This window comes from Aquila chrysaetos, chromosome 1 (assembly GCF_900496995.4).
Source record: "Aquila chrysaetos chrysaetos chromosome 1, bAquChr1.4, whole genome shotgun sequence".
In the NCBI taxonomy this organism is placed as follows: domain Eukaryota; kingdom Metazoa; phylum Chordata; class Aves; order Accipitriformes; family Accipitridae; genus Aquila; species Aquila chrysaetos.
Window position 1 is genome coordinate 79516800 of NC_044004.1, and position 18271 is coordinate 79535070.

General features: G+C 39.2%; 1 protein-coding gene across 5 annotated transcripts in view; it reads left to right on the forward strand.

The window, feature by feature from the left end:
* The window catches only part of SEC24D (SEC24 homolog D, COPII coat complex component), a 135530-nt gene extending 118073 nt beyond the window's left edge, over positions 1-17457 (forward strand). For all 5 annotated transcript variants that reach the window (XM_030025526.2, XM_030025511.2, XM_030025518.2 and 2 more), the window contains 13 exons: positions 90-214; positions 4651-4842; positions 5486-5579; positions 8152-8268; positions 8742-8912; positions 9688-9784; positions 10453-10598; positions 12409-12547; positions 13011-13129; positions 13867-14046; positions 14557-14748; positions 15281-15370; positions 15752-17457. In XM_030025526.2, coding sequence (XP_029881386.1) covers positions 90-214; positions 4651-4842; positions 5486-5579; positions 8152-8268; positions 8742-8912; positions 9688-9784; positions 10453-10598; positions 12409-12547; positions 13011-13129; positions 13867-14046; positions 14557-14748; positions 15281-15370; positions 15752-15892 — 1803 coding nt within the window. In that variant the 3' untranslated portion in view covers positions 15893-17457. The remainder of the gene's footprint in view (positions 1-89; positions 215-4650; positions 4843-5485; positions 5580-8151; positions 8269-8741; positions 8913-9687; positions 9785-10452; positions 10599-12408; positions 12548-13010; positions 13130-13866; positions 14047-14556; positions 14749-15280; positions 15371-15751) is intronic.
* The last annotated feature ends 814 nt before the right edge of the window (positions 17458-18271 follow it).

Genomic DNA, 18271 nt, shown 5'->3' on the forward strand with positions numbered 1-18271 from the left:
GATTGCCTTATGGTACCACCTATAAATTTTTTTCGACGTAACAGGACACTGTCTAATTTTCCCTGTGAATGGTCATCTTTTTTCTGTAGAACAACAAGCCTCCAAAGCCACCAGCTTATATCTTCATGATTGATGTATCGTACAGAAACATAAACAGTGGCCTAGTTAAACTCATATGTGATGAACTGAAGACTCTGCTAGATAAACTTCCAAGGTAAAGAAACGTGTGCTTTGCTTAACTTACTACACTGCAGTTTTCATGTAGCTTTGCATGTTGAGAGGTAAAAACAAGCTACAGAAAATGTCAGAATTTACTGTACAGGCATTTCGGGATGATAGTGACCAAATGTTAATTTTAACACTGCTGGCAGTTCTTAAACTTTGATGTCTGGGCTTACTATATGAATGGAAAAAATCTGTCATACTAGTTGCACATGTAGCTTGCGTTCTTTTCCTTTCTTGTAGTGAACTCTAGTGGTATTATCAGCTAAGTCCCAGCTTGTAGTTTTGACTTTACTTGCTGTAGTTCTGTTTACTGCAATGCTGCTTTTCTCATTAAATTAAACAGGGAAATATCAAAACCGGAATATTCAAGAATGGCAAGTCTCTTTAAAGCCATAGTGTTGGTGGCTTGTATCTTTAGCTCTCATTGTTAATTAGCAAAACTTTTAAAGCTTCTTGCTGTGCTGAGAGACTTTTCTGTCCTGGTATGTATCTGAGAGGAGAACAAATTTTGTAGGCAACAACCATTTTATGAAATACAGCACATTTGCTTTGTGAGCATTAAACACACAGTAGTAGTGTTGCTGCTGATCACTATTAATGACAGTATATTATTTTAGTGTAGTTTAGTATAGTTTTTAGTACAGTATATTAATATAGTTTTCATTAAAGTTTAAATAATGCAGACATAATTAAATGAGAGCAGTGAAACACTGAGAAATTAAGTAAACAAGACGTTTCTCAGCAAAGGCGTATAAAAGCATTGAAAAACATACAGAAGGAAAATGCATTCTGAATAACAATACTTGCAGAGGGAGAACAGACTTAAGAAATGGAGAGAGCAAAGTGAGGAAGGGTGGGAGACGAGATCCTTGCGATAACCTGGGATATGTTAAAAATCTTTTATCATATGTCCTTCTGGGATCTCTGTGCATGAAAGAAATTCCAGTCCGGGGTGGGGGGGTTAGTTTGTCAGATGCCCATGTAAGGCCATCTCTCAAGTACTTTGTCATTGAAGATTACACTGGAGACACAGGTGTTTGATATTATCCTGAACATATCTCAGAGCTTTCCGTCAGGATTGATCATGACTCTGAAGATAATAAAAGGCATGAGTGTAGTAACAAAAAGCAGTTGACAGTTTAGAAACACCTAGGCTTGAATAGGGGAAGTTGATGAAAAATGAAAGCTTGTGTATCTACATCATAAAAAAGGCACAGTAATTCTTTTCCTCACCAGCACTCTGCAGAGAACTGCTGCTATATAATTTGTTTGTAGGGCCAAAGTTTTCTTGTCCACTGAAAAAAGCAATAAAAAAATAAAGAAAGGGTAGGCCCTTCAGTTTCTTCAGACTCTGTTGTCTTTAAACAATATTGATTTAAAAAAAAAAAAACAGAAGGCATTCTACCAAAATTTGTGGTGAAACTGCTGTTTTGGTGCTGAGACAAAGGTCACTGCGTGTTCATTTTCTGTTACTGGACAAAGACACCTGCAAAAATATTCTGCTGTTACCACATGAGGTGAAAGCCCCGTGCTGGGAATTTACCCTGTGCTCATATCTTTAAGACGACAGACTTGGGGTAGCAAAGCAATCTGTGTCACAAAAAGGCCATTGGTGTAAAGGCCTGTGCCAGGTAAGCCTGTGAAAATGGCTGCGAAGTGAGAAGTTAGAGGCAGCAAAGAAAGGATTAACGTAGGTGGCTCAAGACTTGGTGTTAAGAACTTTGTGTTTTTGTAGACTTGCAACACAGCAGAAAACAACATTATTTGCTTGCTTGAAATTTTAGAGCAGACATTTTCAAACTTACGTGTTCCAAACCAGAAGCCTCTGACTGTATTTAGATGAAATGTGTTTATAGAAATTGTGCTTATGAGCTCAGAGAATCAGGCTAACTGGTTGTGCAGATATGATTTTTAGGTGCATAATTAAAAAAACAAAAAAAAACCAAAACCAAACAAACATTTGAATGCATTTCTGTACATATGATCCAGACGTCTCATTCTGAGACTTTAAAAAGAACTAAATAGAGCGTGAGCTACATAGGCAATCAGCTGCTATGTTTACAGCTAATCTTTAAAACTACGATAGAAGAAATTGGATGAAGTGTGGCAGTACGGACTGCCACAGGCAAGAGCAGTATCTGAAAAAATTGTATCAAATACCTGCTGTGTAACAACTTTGGGACTACTAGGATGATGTGGATACTTCTCTTTGAAGTAGGAAAGTGCTGTATGTGCAGAAAGTTAATAATACCTTGTCCTCATCAAGCTCTTGAATGCTCCCTGTTAATCATGTTACTAAGAAAATAGTGTCTGAGTGCTGGGAATGATTAGAAATTTACATTCAGAAATGATGCATCTGTTTGAGTTAATGTATCTTGGAGGAATTATTGAAACTGCTTCTCTGTGGAGTGTGTTCAATATAGAATATTAATTTGTTTTAGATCAAAGTAGCCACTTTCCCATCCAGCTGTGTTCCCATAAAACATGAATGGTAGATTAACATTCTAGACTGACATGAGAGTTAAAGTTTGTAGACGAGAAAAATGATTTGTCTCCCAAGCTCAAGGTTTTAGATGAAGCTTGTGAAACTGCTGATGACATTCTTTTATTATTATTTTTTTTTTCTCTGAGGACAAACAGATTTGATAGCCAGGAAGAAGCCTGACAGTTTTTTCTATTTGCAATAAGAAAAACAAGAATTGCAGTAAAAGTGTGTTTGTGTTGTTTCTCCTCTTTAGCTTGACTTTCGATTCTGCAAGCGTTTGTGAAGTCATGAAATGCAATCTGTTGGTTGCAGTGGAATGGGATGGAGGCCTTGCCATTGATTTTGGTGGGGCCAAGGCTTTACACTCCCTTAGGAGGATACATATTTTCAAACCCTGGCTGCTTTACTGTGGTGAAGGCTCAGGGTGACTGTTAACATTCCCTTGTTTCTTCAGAGGTTAGAGTGAGGGATAAATAGTAGATTTTTTTCCCTAAGTGCCTAGAAATTGGAAATACTATGGTAGGGCTCTGTTATTAAATGCTTTTGGTGTGATAGTACCATCTGTATGAGTCTGTGTACATTATGGTATCCTGTTTGTCGAGTAGCATATTTCTTTGTGTTAAACTTTTTACAGTCATAGTCTTCCGTGAGTGACTTCTTTCATAAACTAAAGAAAATAAAATCAGCTTGGCCATTTCTGTGGTTCCTATTGCTGCAGTCTCAAAGAACTTTGTGGTACATATTTCTACATCCTGGTGAGATTAAACAATAATTCTTGCTGTTTCCCTTTTACAAATGGAAACTGAGGCATAGAGAAATAATTTCCTCTCAGGTTGTACATTAAATCAGTGGCATAGCTGGGAATTGAGTGAGGATTTCCAAGTTTCAGTACTTTGAATATGAATATTTTGCTTGCAAAAGCATTAGACTTGATATTTGCTGGTTTTGTGACATCTCACCATAAGTTAAGTAGGCTGCTTAAGTGTTTAATGTTGCCATACATAACATATGGGTTGGCCTGTAGTAATTGCAAGTACCACAGGCTTCCTATCTGGCATTTTTCGTGCTAAAGGCTTGGTTTGTCATTTGCGAGAGAACGCCCTGCTACAGGAAGGTGCTATTTTAGTAGTAATTAAGACCAATTTTTTGAATAGGATTGCCTTTTAGGGAAAAGCTCACTAAACTTAGGACTGCAAACCTGGTAAGAGTCTAACTAGTACTGTTAATGCTGCTGCTAATGGCAGAGTGGGCTACTGCTTAGAGGAGTTAGTTACCACCACAAAAACAGAGACTGAGCCTGCTGCCTGTGGTGTTCCTGCAGGTGTAGCTCACAGCAGCAGTTTGCTAGCTTTGGTTGGCCTAGGAATGTACTAGCAGTAATAATGAGTAATTCCTACAGTATGTTTTCTGTGTGATACACAGCTATGGAGGATCTAACAGCTTTTGCTGCTTAAAAGTAGTCCTGCTGCAGCAGAAGATTGACCCACCAAAGTCACCAGACATTATTCAAGCCTAGTTACTATTCTTACTAGGCACCAATCATTAGTGTCACTGCATTACAATGTATTCTAAATAAAACCGATTTTCTGATTATATCTTGTAACTAATTGTTCCGTTCTCTCTTTTCCATGTTTGAGGACAGCATGGTTTGTTCTTTGTCTTAAGGAGTTTTGACTGCTTGGATGGGATGCACAGTTGATAGGGTTGATGTAAATATATTTTTTTCTAAAAAAGTAAATAATACAGCACTTGGTTTTATCAGAGTGTTTTAATTTGACCTAAGGCAAAGATTGAGGCCATTACATCTGCTTGGTTGTTGTTTGCTTTGTTGCTCCCAGTACAGATAATGATCTGAAAGCAGCCTTGCATTTCAAAGGGATGCTTTTATTGCAAGGTCAGAATTTCAGAATTATAACCAGTTGTTTTTGCTTTTCTTACAGAGAAGAGCAAGAAGAATCCTCAGCAATTCAAGTTGGTTTTGTCACTTATAACAAGGTCCTCCACTTTTTTAATGTAAAAAGCAGCTTAGCTCAGCCTCAGATGATGGTGGTCTCAGATGTTGGAGAAGTTTTTGTTCCTTTGCTGGATGGTTTCCTTGTTAACTTTCAGGAATCACGATCTGTTGTTACCAAGTAAAGTATAATTATTCCATATGTGAATAAGATCTGAATGCTTATGATATGCATTATGCCTTTTAGTCAATTGTGTTATTGCGTTTTGGGGGGTACATGTGTTTACTGCAATACTTTAGAAGTCAGCAGATGCTTCAAGTCATGTATTTCCACCTCTGAGGCAAAGAAAAAGTGATATCAACAACCCCCCAGTGCTGAATTTGAAAGCGTATTTGGGCCAGGTGTAAAGCATGCATCTTCAGCTGTGCTTCTTCAAAAATGGGAGGGGTGTTGTGGCTATGTGCCATGCTGCATGTTTTTCCTCTTGCGATGTATACGATGCACACCTGGATATGATCTAAGGACTTGTAAGTCCTTACAGCACACTAGGACTCCTTAATTTTGAGCTATTTTTTATTTATTGCATGTTCCTTTATGTTACCAGCTTTGAAATAGTGCATCTCATAGAATTTAAAAATTTGTACGTTGTTTTTATTCTGGCTGGAATCCTAAGAAATTGAGCGATCAAAATTCATATTTTTTTAATATAAATTTGCATGGAAAACAGCTTTCTGTGTGAAGGCTTGGTATGTTACAAGGTATGTTTGGGGATTATCCCAAATATGCTAACCAGTTGAGACACTGATCCTTTCATGTTTCGTAGCTTGTTGGACCAGATTCCAGAGATGTTTGCAGACACTAACGAGAGTGAGACCATCTTTGCTCCTGTTATCCAGGCTGGCGTGGAGGCGCTAAAGGTTAGAATGTTCCTCTCTGTAAGAGAAACAGCTCTTAAATGAGAATAAGACTTGATAAGCTGCAGAAATTCTGTTTGCTAGAAGCCAGTCCCAAGTCCTCCTACAAATCACAATGGTAAAATAGAAAAAAAAAAGTCGATGATTGTTTCCAGCACTAATGTTCCGTTATTCTAACGGTACATTTGAACTGCTTTAGTCAAAATGAGAACGCTGACAGGCATAGCATCTGTTTCCAGATTTTGCTTATTGAGGGAAACCAGTCTCTAGAGTCTATTCCACATAGAATGGATGTTTAGGAGAAGATGAGGAGCAGGAGTCAGTTTCTTGTTCAGTATTTGAGAGAAATAAAAAAGTGTTTAGTTACTGTAACAGAACTAATAGATACTCTGGACGTTTGCACAGATACCCAGTCGTTGCACGTGTGAAGGGCAGGAGAAGATTCAGTGTAAGATACGATTTTGCCCTGCCTAGTCTGCTTCTGCTGACTTCTTGTGCGAAACGAGATCTTTGTGACTATTTATGACTCAATCGGGTAGGGGGTTGGAGGGTTTCTGCTTAACTGACAAGTTCTCACAACTTGAATACAGCTGAAAATGAATCCACAGGTCAAGATGCATCCCCAGTTGCTTTCTGCATGTCTAGGACATCCCCTGAAGTGCTGACATTTCCAGGGAGCGCTGCCAATTAAAAGAACGCCACCATGGTTCACCACAAGATTTGTAGGGGCAGAAAACAGGCAGTGGTGTTAAAATAGTTGATTTATCTGTGAGCTGTGTATAAGGAAAGCATGAACTTTGAGTAGATGAATTTGTTGAACTGAAAATACACAACATTTCTGAAATCTGTTTATTAAATATTTAATTAATACCTGTTTTCTTGTTATTTATTCATACTGCCAGAAGGTATGTGTGCAAAACAGACGTTTGGTTACCACTTCCGTCGGAATGCTCTTTGCCAATACTTGACTTCTACAAAACAAGCTTAAGGGCCATAATTGTAAATTTCCTTTGATGTTGGCTATAAAAGAAAGCAGCTCTTAATTAAGCTTTTTATTTAGCTCACTATTTTAAAGTTACAATTTGTAAGGATTTTCACTGTAAATTATTAATATGCATATACCTGCGCTCAAGAAAACAATTCTTGTCTAAAAAGAATAAAATGGATTGTGTTCCTATTTGAGATTAATTTTAATACACTTTTAGAAATAATACAAATACATTTTAGAAAATTTGTCAAAAGCCATGTCAGTAATTCCCGATGCGTATAATGACAAATAGGTATTTGATAAGTCTTTCAGTCTTCAGCAGAAAGCTTCTTAAAAGGAATTGAAGAAATTGGCATTCGTGATTAAAGATAACTATGCTTGAAATATTAGGGGTAAAATTTCAGCTCTGTTGTAAGTAAGATGCTGCCTTCAATTGCATTTCTGCCATAGCAAAGAGATTTGTAGTTTTCCCAGAAGAATGTCATAGCTTATTTTGAAATGTGGAATATCTTTATCTTGTGAACATCTTAAGATCTGGAGGAGAAAGAGTACCAAAGCTGATTTGTGTCTGTAGTCTTAGGTATTGCAGTTTTAACCTGGCTGTGTGGTTAAGTCTGGAGCAAGAAAAGGACAAAATCCCTCTTTCCTCCTTCCTTCCCTTCACCCAACTTCTTCAATACTTGGAAGACCTCAGAATTTCTAATCGGTTTTCACTTCTCTTTGCTTTAACTTCTGGTCAGCCCTGAAGTGGTCAGGCAGCTGGACTAGATGATCCTTGTAGTAGGTCCCTTCCAACTGAAGTACTCTGTTCTGATCATTCCCATTACCTGTCTCAAGAGTAAGCGATAAACTGGATTTTCTAAATTTTGGTGGAAAAGCTTGTTAATAGTACAAAGATGCCTGTGGTACTGCTACTGTTGTTGCTTTCTTCTTTGGAATTCAGGGTTTTCTGTCAGTACTTTGTCATCTCAGTAAATATCATGTTCTCACTGAAGTTCTAAGTAAGAATAGAAAACTTGAATAAAACTGGCAGTTACTTCACTTCTTAGTGACAGGAGGAAATGTTCATTACAAGTTTTGATACTCCTGCACTTTAGTATATAGATTTGAACGTGGAATCTAGTACAGGAATGTAATCCTTGCTTGTCTATAAAAATGTAGTGAACACTATTGTGCCTGAACTGAAAGAAATATTTTTTCTGTTAAATTACATTTCCTTTTAATTTTATCCAATTTAGTATTTGTACTTTTGATACTTGTTGCATAATGCTTGTATCCAATTAGAAAGTCTCCAAGAGAGGTACTCCTTGTTTTGCCCATCCAAGATTTTAGATTCCTATGTAGAAATTACTGTAACAACGCATCAGCCAACGTATCTGTGTGTTAGACCAAGTTGTTTGCTGACATAAAATTCCCAGTTTGTTTCAGGACTTATTTCCATCAAGTTTTGAGTCTTTAAATGAATTATTTAGCTCTGAGGAACTTGCAGAAAGTTTACACTGTTCTCTTGAGATACCACAATGTATGAAAATTAGACTTGTTTATCTTAGCAGTAATAAATATGCCAATATGGTGTCTTTGAAACAGGCTGCAGAATGTGCTGGAAAACTGTTTATTTTCCATTCATCACTGCCAACTGCAGAAGCACCAGGGAAGCTGAGAAACAGAGATGACAAAAAACTACTCAATACAGATAAAGAAAAGGTATTTTCTACTCTGAGTTAACAAGGGACTGCTATTATGCTGAATTTCTCTAATAGAGCCTTGACCTTTTTTCATCTATTTTCTTTTGCAACGATGTCTTGTTTAATTATATAATATTCCCATTCTCACTGTGCCTTGATGATGTAGGTGCATTGATGCTGCCCCTACAAGAACACTGAAGTCAAAACTACCATAAAGCAGCCATTCCTATCCATAAAGGAACCCCCCTCAGCAGCAAGTCATTCCACCCATCAAGAGCCTTTACTACCTGCCTCTTAGTGATTTAGTTCTCCAAGAAACGAGTTGGTTCCTTGCATACAAATGTATGGGCAGGGGCAACACATTTTTAATCGAATCCATGCCTCGCTTTAAACTTCCACTTCATCTTTTTTTCTTCAAGTGGGTGTTTGGATTGTGGTTGGCTACCAACAGTATCTAATGTTATGACACTTGTATTATTTAATTCTGTGCAGACGCTTTTCCAGCCCCAGGCAAATTCTTACGAGGCCTTAGCCAGGGACTGTGTGGCTAATGGCTGCTGCGTGAATTTGTTCCTCTTCCCAAATCAGTACGTGGACGTAGCCTCTATGGGTCTTGTCACAATGTACACTGGAGGAACATTGTACAAGTACAACAATTTCCAGGTAAGTGATGTGTGTTTCCTGCCTTTCAGATAGTAACACCTGGGGATTTGTTTTTTTTCCTTTTCATTTCAATGTGTGCTTTGACATTTAACGTAGAAGTGGAGTGACTCTAGAAAACTTACTTATAAACTCCAGGGGATAAAATTCAAACTTAGAAATGACAGATCAGGCTCAAATATATATCTTGAAACAGTAATAAGCTGGTTGGTATCTTAAAATTCAATCCACTCACTTAAATATGCTGGCGCCTGAGCAAGGAAGTCAATTACTCCTGTATATAAAGATAAAAATGCTTACGATAAAGTCCCCCCAAAAAGCTGTAACACTTGTTTAAAATTTCGTGAGAATCTCTCTGGGGAGTGGGGGACTTCCTCTGTGTCAGGAGCTGTCCTGCAAAAAAGCGGTTTTTGCAAAGTCAGCAAGGCTACTCTGCAATTCTTAAGGCTGTGCCATAAAATCCAAGCTAGGCTCCAAGGTTAAGTGCAGGAACGGATGTTGCTGGAGATAATTTGATTGAATAGAAATTCTGGATGTCCAAGCCTAGTGATGAATTGGTGGACACTTGCCTACATATGTTTCTGTTAACAAAACAACAATCAACATTGCTTCTCTTTTTGAAGGGAACGAGAGCTGTTAAACGTGAAAAGGAACAGATTCGATGTCGGGGGGGGGGGGGGGGGGGGAAATCGCAGGGGGAGGGAGAGGGTTGGGTTTCTGCTATGTTGCTGCCACCCGGTGGTGAACTGCAACTTTTGCTTTTGCTTTGCGTTTCTAGCTCAATGCTGACAGTCCCCAGTTCTTAAGTGACCTCAGGAAGGACATAGAAAAAAAGACCGGATTTGATGCAATAATGAGGGTTCGGACGAGTACAGGTAACGGTGCCCGTTGGGAACGAAAATAAACATGAATAAATACGACAATATATAACTTAAAATAATATAGTGCTGTAGAGGTCACGTGTAAGATCAGGCTAACTGTTTTAACTTCATTATGTACCTCTTGAAAAGTAATTGGATAGACTGATAAAATGCATGAGTATGTCCTTCCTGTATATGCCTCCATAATAATTAATTTTCAAATACAAGTAAGGCTTTCTGGTCATTATGCATGCATCTTGGATTGCAAGCAAGTTGTATAAAAGTGTTGCTGCTGGACACTTACATGTTCCTTCAGTTTCACACTTCAAATGACATTACTGTGTCTACTTTTCAAGCATTCATTCTTCTTACCTCAAATGCTTGCATTTGAGAAACAAACACACACAAAGCGGCCAAATCAACAGTGCAAAAGGTTCTGGGTGGTCTCAGTCACAGCGCAGCTTCGCGGCCCATCAGCTTTTCCCTCTCACCCAGCTGTCAAAAAATGCCATCAGCAAGGACAGTTGCTGGCAGCCTGAGGCTGCAAATCCTCGAGGGAAAATGGTTCCTGTTTCAGTAAGCAAAACTGACTGACCATAAAAAGAAAGTCACGAGACAATGTCAATTTTATTTGCCATTTTTAAATAAAAGGATATGTTTGTTTTGTTTTAATTTGGCTGTAGGCTTCAGGGCTACCGACTTCTTTGGTGCTATTTACATGAACAACACCACAGATGTAGAGATGGCAGCAGTTGACTGTGACAAGGCAGTGACAGTGGAGTTCAAACATGATGACAAACTGAATGAAGACAGTGGAGCCCTAATTCAGGTAAAAAAAAGCTTATTTACATGTACTGTCATGAAATTGTGAGCAAGAATTTCTGCAGCCATAACAGAAAAAAAGTTAGGGTGTAGGACTGATGGGAGCAAGGCACAGCTTGCACAGACTCTGGTAACATAATACCACTAATAAAAAAATGTTTTTTAATTAACCAGCCAAAGGTTGCATCTTACCTCAAAAGCACAAACACCACCCCTCATGACAATTAGTGTGTTTGCATACCTCTATACTGCATGTTCTATTCAGGGATACCAAAATGCTTTCTCAACACTCACTGAGACCTTGTCAGCTATTATTTTTTCCACTTTACTAAAAAGTTTGTTTATTTGGAGTACAAGATTCATTGCTACTTATATGGAAACTGTTATTGATGTGGCATTCCTTGTGACACCTCCGTTTAAGAGCAGTTCTCTATTGCTAAACATCGCTTCCAACCCTATGGACTGCTCAAGACCCACCAGCGATGGTACCTGTGCAATGAAAGTTGTCGCTTGCAAGTGTCAGCTGGCTGCCCTGCTCCCTCAGGCCCCACAGCACTCACCGGCTGGTATCACGACATACTCTGCGAATTACAAGACAGCGCAGCACCCTCTCTCCCGCGCAGAGTGGTTCCAGTCTCTGAGAGGAGGAGATGGGCAAGCCCTCCATGGTCCTCTGCTCAACTGGATAGCCCTGCAAGTCCAGATCAGACTGGCCGCAGCAGCACCACTAGCACGGGAATTTTGCCTAGTGCGTCAGGAGCTTCCTTCCCACCCTGAAAATGCCAGGCTGTTCCACAGCTAATTAAATCTGCGTCCTGCCTTGGTCCACAATGTGGGACCTCAGTAACAGTTCCAGGAAATGCCCCTTAGGCAATAATTGGTATTTCTCTGTGTAAATGGCCAACAAGCAGACTTGTGATACATCTTTTGTTAGGAATGGGATTATCCCACAGATAATGAATGCGATCTGGTGGTTTACTATTCTAGGTGTTTAGTCATGACCTTTTTCTTGTTTAATGACAGAAAATGTTACTGCTTGCAAGGTTTTAAACTTAAGCCACAGGATTATCTGAACTTTTTATTTCTGTTCTGCTTGGCTTTTAGCTTGCCCCTATAAATACATTTCATAGGTCAGCAGTTAATCCCTGTGTGGTGAAACATCCAATTCGGTATGTCTGAAGTTGCTTCCTAGAGCCATGGTGCAGCCGTGGCAGGGATGTATAGGCCCCGTAGATGTTGCATTTACAGCTTTTTCATATGAGAGATACTTGTGGAAGAATCTAATGCAAGGCAGACTACAGTAGCTTGCAGCCTGTGTTTGGCCTGCAGGCTTTAGATCATATGTTACATTGAAGTATCAACATTATGTTGAAATAGAATGGGAGTCATAAGGAAATTCTTAAGTTACACCCTTGATTTTTAGTACCTAAGCCCATGGTTAGCAGGACCTCGCTTCACTTCATAAGCCACTTATTCATGTAGAAGAACCACTCAGCTTTTCAGATTAGGAAGTGTTTTTTGTGTTGTTTTTGCCAAGAGATAATGTGATGGGCAGAGTACTGCTAAGCAAGCTTCTCATCTCTTGTGTGGCATCTTTTCCAATACATTTATTTGAACTGTTCAAATATTGCACGATTACACAGTATGACTTACAAATTTACAATCAGTGGTCTCTTGTTTTCAGATGATACCGTCAGTGTGTAGCAAATGAGAGTAACAGAAGTAACTGTATGCTTTTTTATGCATAAAGTAGGTGGCTCTTGCGTGATGGAAGCTTTTTGTTTTAAAATAAATGGTAATTTGCTTCTCTGTTACAGTGCGCGGTCCTCTACACATCAATAAGCGGGCAAAGAAGACTTCGCATACACAATATAGGTTTAAATTGTAGCTCCCAGTTAGCTGATGTCTACAAAACTTGTGAGACAGATGCACTTATCAACTTCTTTGCTAAGTCAGGTAAAGTTTAACAGATGGATTTTGTTTCCTTTTTTTGCTTTGGGGTGGAAGAAGGGAAAGGAAAGGGGGCTGAAGTGCTTACCTAGTGGGAAATTGTGTTTTGTAACTTGCTGCTCCAAGCCTGAGCAACTCTTGAAGTAGTATAAAATTGAAAAGACAAATAGATTACATATTTTAGACATACTGCCTTAAAAGTAACGCTTGTGAAGGTAGCTAGAAACATGTAATGCACAAAGCCGTATAGGCACAGTAGTAGAAATGGACATCCTATCATAGTATTGGAGGTTTGGTGGGGGTTTTTTAGGCAAAGATGGATAAACATCCTCCAAGATGCTGTCTGTAAAAGAGAGTAAAAAGCAGCCATAGACCTCAGGTAAGTAAAATTAGAAGCTAGCAGAATACAGATACTTTTAAGAGTATGTGTCCATCTTTAGCATGCTCTTTTATTCTTCTGTATTTGTAGCTTTTAAAGCCATTCTAAGCCAACCACTGAAGATGGTCAGAGAGATCCTGGTGAATCAGACAGCTCACATGCTGGCGTGCTACAGGAAGAATTGTGCCAGCCCGTCAGCAATAAGCCAGGTAAAACCCATCCGAACTCGGTCGTCCCCCAGCCAGGCTTTGCAGCAGACAACAACCAACCCTGCAACATCAGCAGTACCAGAACAGAAAATTTCAGGACTTTTTTGAATGACAATTGGCAATTTTGTACATTAATGCTGAAATTAATTCTTTCTTTTTCTTCTTGAATGTAACATATAGATTAGAATTATTAGCACATCCTTAAAATTCAATGGCTCTAGTAAAAGCAACAGTTGCTTCCTTTTAAATTATTCACGCTTATGTCCTGGCGATTCAACTTAGAGAAAGATGAAGGCTTTTACATACCATGCAATCCTTCCAGTAATCAAAAGCCTGGGCAATGACTTGTTTAATGTTAGTGAGGACCAGAGAGACACTTGCTGTGGACCTTCATTTGCCTCCTAATGGTTCAGAGAAAAAAACACCCACTTTTCCTATGTGACTCCCCTTTAATTTAGTACCTAAAAATGAGCATGGGTTACAGGGAGACAACAGCATCCAAGATGATGACTTCAGTCTATAGGGCAAATAATTTCTGTGGGATTCTTATTAAATGTATTAACCATTTAGAGCTGTCACATCTGGTTTGAAACAGCACATATAAACAAGTTTTCTAGTTTTTTTTCTCTTTAATCAAAGAAAACAAGGAGTGGTTCTGTTAATGTTTGAAAGTCCAGCTCTCATTCCCCAGCACGTGGGATTTATTTACTACGTAACAAGCTTTCTCTGCCTCTCAGCTCATCCTTCCAGACGCAATGAAGGTGCTGCCAGTGTACATGAACTGTCTGTTGAAGAGCTGTGTGCTAGTTGGCAGACCAGAAATTCCAACTGATGAGAGAGCTTACCACCGACAGCTGGTCATGTCTATGGGGGTAGCTGACACACAGTTGTTTTTGTATCCCCAGCTTCTGCCAATTGTGAGTATGTTGTTTGCACATCTTTTCATTTTCAGCAAAACTTTTTTCAGTACGTTGTGATTTTACAATTGTACAGGTGCAGAAAAGATTCTGTCTGCTGGGCAGGATTACATTTTTACTGTGACAGAGTTGCTAGTTGAACTAACTTGAGGCAGGAGGGTACAACCGCTAGTTTAATGGAAAATGGGGAAGTAACATTATCAATCATTGACATCAGCATCCTCTAAGAATCTCACTGTGCTTTTAGCAAGGTTTTGGCCCAGGCTAATGAAAGATGCCAGCTTTACTAAAGATCAGCAGTGATCAGTCTCCCCACTTATGGCAGGTCTTCCTTTGCACACAGTGCACCAACTGAAAAAGAAGAGGTTTGGTTTCTAATTCCTCTAATCTGGAAAGGAACTGCTAAGATGTACAAAACCTTTCAACAGTTACTTTTCAGTATCTAAATTAGAGCTTTAGTCACCTTGAAGTCACCAAGTACAATAACTCTTGTGTATTTTTGCCCCACAGCACAGCCTGGATCTGAAGAGTGACACCGTCCCAGCTGCCGTCCGCTGCTCTGAGGAACGTCTCTCAGAAGGAGGGGCCTTCCTTCTGGCCAACGGTCTGAGTATGTTCCTATGGCTGGGAGTCAGCACGCCCCCAGAGCTCATCCAAGGGCTTTTCAACGTGCCGTCCTTCGCACACATCAGCACCGAGGCTGTGAGTAGATGGAGACTAGTCCTTTTTCAGAATTTATCATTTAGTAAGACCAGAGTGCTACTGAGAGAAACAAGTGAGACAGATTTTCATCATTCAGCTAAAAGCAGAAACAGGTGACCAGCAGAAGGTGTTAAGACATCAGAACTGTCTTAACATATCTAAAACTTTAATAAGCTTTAACACACTGAACGCTAACAGGAGAGAGAAGCTTTCACAACATTTTTAAACCTTCCTAAAGTTTCACTGTTTTAGTTATTAAAACTTCTATTGAATGTGTGTCGCTAAAATTGGAACAAATAACTTTGCAATAGTTAATGTTTCTCTTGATGATGAATTTTCATATAGTGATTACTTTAAACTGAAAAACAGCTTAGACAGACAAGAGACGTACTTTGGTGAAGGAGATGGCATTTCCCAGTTTAGAGCCAAAATCCGCAGTAACTTGCATCGTAAATATGCATTCATACAAGACTAGCTGCTGATAAGAGATGTGACTGGCATATAACAACCTGCCATGCTTTCATTCTGACAGACATCACTGCCTGACCTGGACAATCCGTTTTCTAAGAAACTTAAGTCAATACTGGAGCATATCCAGAGCCAAAAGCCCTACACTATGAAGGTAACTTCTCTCTGCCTCAACTCATTCCTCATACATGTTCAAAAGAACACTACTGGCTTTGACAAAACTTACTGGTAGCTGTAAACGGTTTTACATATCAGGAATTTTCCTGTGAGTTGCAGCATGCGTTGTAGGCACAAACATCTCATGCTTAATTCTTAAAAGACATTTTCAGAGGTAGTCGAGTCTAAAGGGTTACCATTTCATTCTGCAAGCCTTAATTCACACTAGTCTCTGTCCTATGTTTGTAAATACAGCTACTGAAAGGTGGAGATTTACTGGGTTTTTTTCCCCCCCTCAACAGCATACAGTAATAGATACAGGAAAACTACTGCCATAGTATGACTGTACCCTAAAATTATGTATCCCTTCTCTTCTCAGCTGATTATAGTGAAACAACGGGAGCAGCCAGAGGTGCTTTTCCGACAGTTCCTGGTAGAAGACAAGAGTATTTACGGAGGAGCTTCTTACGTGGATTTCTTATGCTGTGTTCACAAAGAGATCTGCCAGCTGCTCAGTTAAGGAAACTCAAAGAATGCTTCGTCAGTTTCTTTTTGATTTTGCAAGAGGGACAGTCATTGGTGCCTGAAGGCTGGCCCACAGCTCCACCATACCTGGGCATTCTGCTGTGCTTTAGTGAACCTTTTCTGTGCTCTTTTTGTACAGTTTCATTTCACACCAACTCTCACTGTGTATTTAGCTTACTTATTAAGCTGTAGAATAGGAAGTTCTGCACTCAGGTATTAATCTTCTGGGAGTCCTGACTCTTTCTCTAAGTGAAGTGCCAGATTTCAAACTGTCAACGCTTAAGAGCATATGGGATGCATTTATTAAAATATAATTTAGAAAACTCTTTAATTATTCCTTTTGCTAGTTTTAAGTTGTACAAGAGCCAGGAAAGATGCTAAAAATCTATACTGAAGAGGAAAAAAAAATAGAAAGCACTGCTTTTTCTAAGTGAGGGCATACAGTTGAATCAGATTTGCAATAATGATGTAGTTCAATTTGAGTACTTCAAAGTTTTTCATGTAAAGCTAACCTCTCAAAAATAATCCCTTTTTTCCTGGAAGGGACAAGCATTACTTTCTACAGCAACAGAGCCCTGGGTAACCAGGACACAAAAATGCCTCCATTTATAACTGGACTTGACTCAAGTTTAACAACAACGGACCACAGGAAGAACAGTAACCAAACAATCCTGTTGCTAAGTTTGGCAGATAACGCCACACTATTATGGTACAATTCTCTAGTCTTAAGGGCAGCAATTAATTTACCATACTATTTAATTACATTTTCAAAATCAAACACCTTAGGTTTTATTTAGTACATTTGCTAACTGGAATATCCAATACAACTTTGATAAACAAACATCTGTCCCTCAAAGTTTCAGTGGCAGGTCAACTATAAGACAGTTGACACATTAACCAAAGGTTATTTGTGGTGCTATAAAAAGAAAGCCTCTTGTTTAATACCAGTTCTATTACAGTGACCTCCTCTCCCATGTCTCCCACAGTCACCGCTTTGAAAAATAAGCTTCTGCTAGTATCAATATTTAAGGTAGAATTTAGAAAGCCAGCATCTTTGGAAGAGCTGTTTACCTCAGATACTTCATCAGTTTGTATCTTTAGGACCAATGCCTCTGCGTGTGAGGTTTGAACTTTTTCCAAACTTGAAAAGCTATTGTTACAAAAATCAGTGTTTCAAAGAAAGCAAAAAACCCTCAAAAGTAAGGATAAGAGTTGAGACTCAAAAAAAAAAAGTGCCTTTAAACATGTTAGTGTCATTACTTAGTGTTAATCATTTTAATACCCAAGATAAGCAGTCAAGTTGCATATTTTTTTGCATAGCTTTATCGAAAGAAACAGTTGTATCCTTGAGCATTGGCTGAGAGCTCTTAAAGTAAGTAAGTGGCTATCTTTCTTACAAAAGGATCCTTGGACTGAATTCTGCTGCCAAGACAAGCACTTTTTAGCTGAAGACTTTACCCTGTAAAAAGTATTTGTTGCCATTCCAAATCAGTGTACTTTGTAAAATGACACCAGCAACTCTATGTGTAAAGAAATAAGCAATTATTAAATATAATCATCGTGTGTATTTACTCTTTCATATACTAAGTTCTCAAAGTTTTTTATGCTATCGGCCTCCGCCAAAAGCTATCCAACACCTCTTAAACACTAGCACCTAAAACTAGTAGCCCAGGTCACTACAGAGGGGTGTTTAGGGCAACTAGCAATGGAAACTGGCTTCAGAGTTCATGCAATGCCTTTCCCTGTAAGCACAGCAAGGCAGCACAGAAGGTTTGCTGCACCAACTTCAGGAGCCAGGGAATACGGCAAAGTTAAATTAGCAACAATAATTCCTACACAGCATAAACACCTCCATCAGTCAAGACCACTGTAGGTCACCTTCTCCTACTCCGACTGTAAAGACAGGCAAGCTTATCTGCCATTACAGAATTTGCAGTGTGTTACTGCTGTTAGCATCACCCCCCTGTTACAGCAAGGAAACTCACTCAAATTAGGTCTCAAATGTGCCAGAACAGCCTGGCAGGTAAACTGTTTTAGAAAAATGACTTACCAAGTGAGTCAGGAAATGGGAAGACACAGCCATTCTTACATAGTAAGGCAATGTAATTAGGGAAACGTTTGTGCTCAGCTGCTGAACAAAGTTCACAGCAACTGCAATGAATGAGAGTTTCCCTGTAGAGGTAGGAAGCTGGTGAAGCTGCTCTCCAGACACCTCCTGCCTCAGCCACACTTACTTGCTCAGCGCCCATTTCCTTACCGTATTCCGTGGAGTCTGCCAATGGCCGAAAGATCACGTCTGTACCGCAACCACGTGCATCTTCTACTTGGCCAGTTCAGGCCATGCAAGCAACACTGACCAACTGCTTTAGGGCAG